This window comes from Protobothrops mucrosquamatus, unplaced genomic scaffold (genome assembly GCF_001527695.2).
Source record: "Protobothrops mucrosquamatus isolate PMUCROS unplaced genomic scaffold, P.Mucros_1.0 scaffold5198, whole genome shotgun sequence".
NCBI classification, from domain to species: Eukaryota; Metazoa; Chordata; class Lepidosauria; order Squamata; family Viperidae; genus Protobothrops; species Protobothrops mucrosquamatus.
In genome coordinates this window covers 15509-18823 of record NW_015391066.1, presented here as the reverse complement: position 1 = coordinate 18823, position 3315 = coordinate 15509, and the positions used below count along the sequence as shown (strand labels likewise).

At 42.7% G+C, this 3315-nt stretch overlaps 1 protein-coding gene across 1 annotated transcript in view; it reads right to left on the bottom strand.

The window, feature by feature from the left end:
- The window catches only part of ABCC8 (ATP binding cassette subfamily C member 8), a 51441-nt gene extending 48422 nt beyond the window's left edge, over positions 1 to 3019 (bottom strand). The window contains exon 1 of the mRNA XM_029286821.1: positions 2860 to 3019. Within this exon, the coding sequence (XP_029142654.1) occupies positions 2860 to 3015 (156 nt within the window). The 5' untranslated portion in view covers positions 3016 to 3019. The remainder of the gene's footprint in view (positions 1 to 2859) is intronic.
- Between the last annotated feature and the right edge of the window lie 296 nt (positions 3020 to 3315).

Below are 3315 nucleotides of genomic sequence, written 5' to 3'. Positions count from 1 at the left end.
TAACTCGGGGCTTTACGGAGGGAGATTTAGTGTATGCCCTAAATCACGCGGGGGAGCCGAAGTGGGTGAAAGCGACCATCATCTCTATCACCGGGCCCCGATCCTACGAAGTTCGCGTGGAGGACAACCGGGTTTGGCGGCGCCACCTTGATCAACTGAGGGGCCGAATCGGGGTCGCTGGGTTACGCCAAGAAAGCGCAGCCGACCACGCGGGCGGGGCCAGAGACAACAGCGGGGACGAGTATTGGCCATTGGTTCCACCCGTCAATCAACCACCTCGAGAAGCGAGACCCATTGCAGCGGCCCAAGGACAACCACGCAGAGGGGAGAATACCGAGGCAAGAGCGGAACTGAGTCACACGGTTCCCCGCCAATCAGCGCGAGGGCATCGGCCTCCCACATATCTGAAGGACTATGTAACCACTATTCACCAAGGACGATAGCAAGAACTTTGAGGGGAGGGGTGTTGTGTTCTTTGTATTCCCCCCCCCCCCTTAATCCCCTATGCATATCCTGATCACCCATTAAGGGTGATTGCCCTTCACCATTGATCGCCCATTAAGGGTGATTGCCCTTCACCATTGATCGCCCATTAAGAGTGATTGCCCTTCTCCATCTGCATACAGTTTCATGCCCGTTGCTTGTTGGCTAACTAGCAACAGGGTCTTGCCAGCCAATGGAATTGTGTGATTACAAGCCAGGGGAATCCCATAAAAGAGGGCTCCCCTGGCCCAGAGAGCCAGTCCGGATTTACTTTATGCCTTGCCAATAAACCAAGAGCTGACTGTCACTCGACTCGTGTCTTACTGCCTGCGCGATCTAACAGTTTTATATCCTAGATCAGTGATGGCGAACTTTTTAGAAACTGAGTGCCCCAAAACTGGCCCCACCCCCGCTCCACCCCCTGCCCCCACCCCGTCCCCCACCCCACCTGCCCGCAGGGCCACTCATCGCCTCCAGGGCCCACTGCAGATAGCAGGCAGCCCAGCAGCGTCATGGCAGCCACGCCCCCTGCTCACGCCCGCAGCATCAACTGTGCGGGATAGGGTGTGAGGTCAGAGTCTTGTCTACGCTGCCTGACTGCCATGTCCTTGGCTGCGCTGCTCTGCGTGGGCCACGCTCGGGGGTGACTCTCCTCCAGGGGGGCTGCTGGTGAGGAGGGGTCACGGGGGGAGCCAAGGCTAGGGCAACGGCACATGTGCCCACAGAGAGGGCTCTGAGTGCCGCCTCTGGCACCCGTGCCATAGGTTCGCCACCACTGTCCTAGATGCAAGGATGTAAAATGTGGATACTAATAGCTTAACGGTAACATTAGCATGGAGATTACAGAATATATCTCCTCCATAGTTCCTACTGCACTAATTTGATTTTATAAAAGGAAAGAAGCTCTCTGATTATTAGTAGATGTTTTAGAAATTCAAGCTGAGAAACCTGAGTTGGCTTTAGTATAAAAAGTTGTTTTTATGCTACAAATTTAATTTTTGGAATATGTTTTAGAAAACAAATCCTCTGTTTTTATTAATTGGTACACACAGTCACACACATATATTTATATGGAGTATACAATTTATTTAATGCACAATTTGATCTCAAAAGGAATAAGGTTCAGTTGGAAAAAATTAGTGAAAATCTACCTGGTATAATTAAATATTTTGATTCCATCCCTTTTAGCAATTGAAAGATGACATTCAATGTGTATTAAAAAAAGATAGTGTCCTTTTTCTTTCATACACAAAGTCAACAGACAGAAAACACTTTTAATCAACTAGAATCAGGATTGTAGTTTCCAAGATCACATTTAAAGAAATATGAATATAACAAGATAGTGTGATAGAATAATTTAATTTTTTTGTGCCCTTGAATCAGTTTCAACTCCTGGTGACAAGTCCCTACAGGTTTTTTGGAAGTGGTTTGCCATTATGTTCTTCCTAGGGCTGAGAGAAAGTGATTAGCCCAATGTCACCCAGCTGGTTTTGTGCCTAAAGTAGGACTAGAACTCACAGTCTCCTGGATTCTAGCCTGCTGCCTTAGTGTCTACACCAAATTGACTTTCAATGTAACTGTTACCTTGATAATTAATTACTGCTATTTCTGGTATCAGAGGTTCAATTTGCTTCATTTTTTCTTGTTTCCTTTTTTTTCTTAATATAGAAACCCAAGCTATAATCAATTTGTGCTTAAATCAGATGAGCTATTAATTTCAGGAGCCATGCAGGACAGCTGCAGCTTATATAATAAAAGGCAAGGACATGAAAGTTTGTCACTGTAGAAAGAGGCTGTTGAGTGAAATCCTGGTCTGCCTAGAGGACGTGCATTTTAAGAAAGCAAATGGATGGATATAAACATGACTTTCAAAATCTTCTAAACTATGAATGTGTACATTCAGTAAAACAAGAGAAAGAATAGCATAAACGATTTCCCATTTTCCCTTAACTCAAGAGCATCTGTAATCTTGCACATTTTTAATGCCCTCACCACCACAGTAAAAGGCATTTTAACGATGTTACACATTTGAGTACCAAGCTAAGATGAAAATCAAGAGATTTATTTAGGGCAGAGCCTTTTCTTCAACATATTGTCCCCTTCTTTGATATATTGTCACCTTCACTGCCAATTGTCATCTACATTGACAGTAACTTTTCTAATTCTGTTCTTTTTATTTTGAAGATATTCAAGGAAGCTCTTTTACTCATTCTCCTGATGCCTCATTAATATTAGCTCAATCTGAGTTTTAGCTTTCCTGATACCATCTGTACAAATCCATACCATCTCTGTAGGGTTAGTCTGGTCTTCTCATTAATAATTTCCCCCCATTAAAATAGCAATAAAATAGAAATATACGGAGGATATTTGAAATACCTGTATTGCTCCTCTCAGGTTAATTCCTGTTTCAATGGCCACATAGTATGATGCCTGGAGAAAGGTTCTTTGCAATAGAAGTGCAAAAAAAAGGAGGACCGATAAAACATAAAAATTAGCCAAGAATTCTTGAGAAGAGATGAAGTAAACACCCATTATTTTAAGCTGAAGGAAAAAACAAAAAAAACAAAAGGCTATTAAGAAACTGTTCTGTTTTTAAAGAATTCCTATAAATGCAATAGAACACAAATGCACAGTGGAAACTGCAGAAATACTGGAATATATTTTAGCAAGGCATAGAACAATTGCTGAAATTACTTACAAGATCTTGCAAAGATGGTAAATATATAATCTAATTTTGATTTACATTGGAATGCCAGATCCCCAATAAAACATTTTTTATTGTTAAAAGTAACATTCATTGTATTTCTCACATTGAAGTCAGCCTTATTTCTG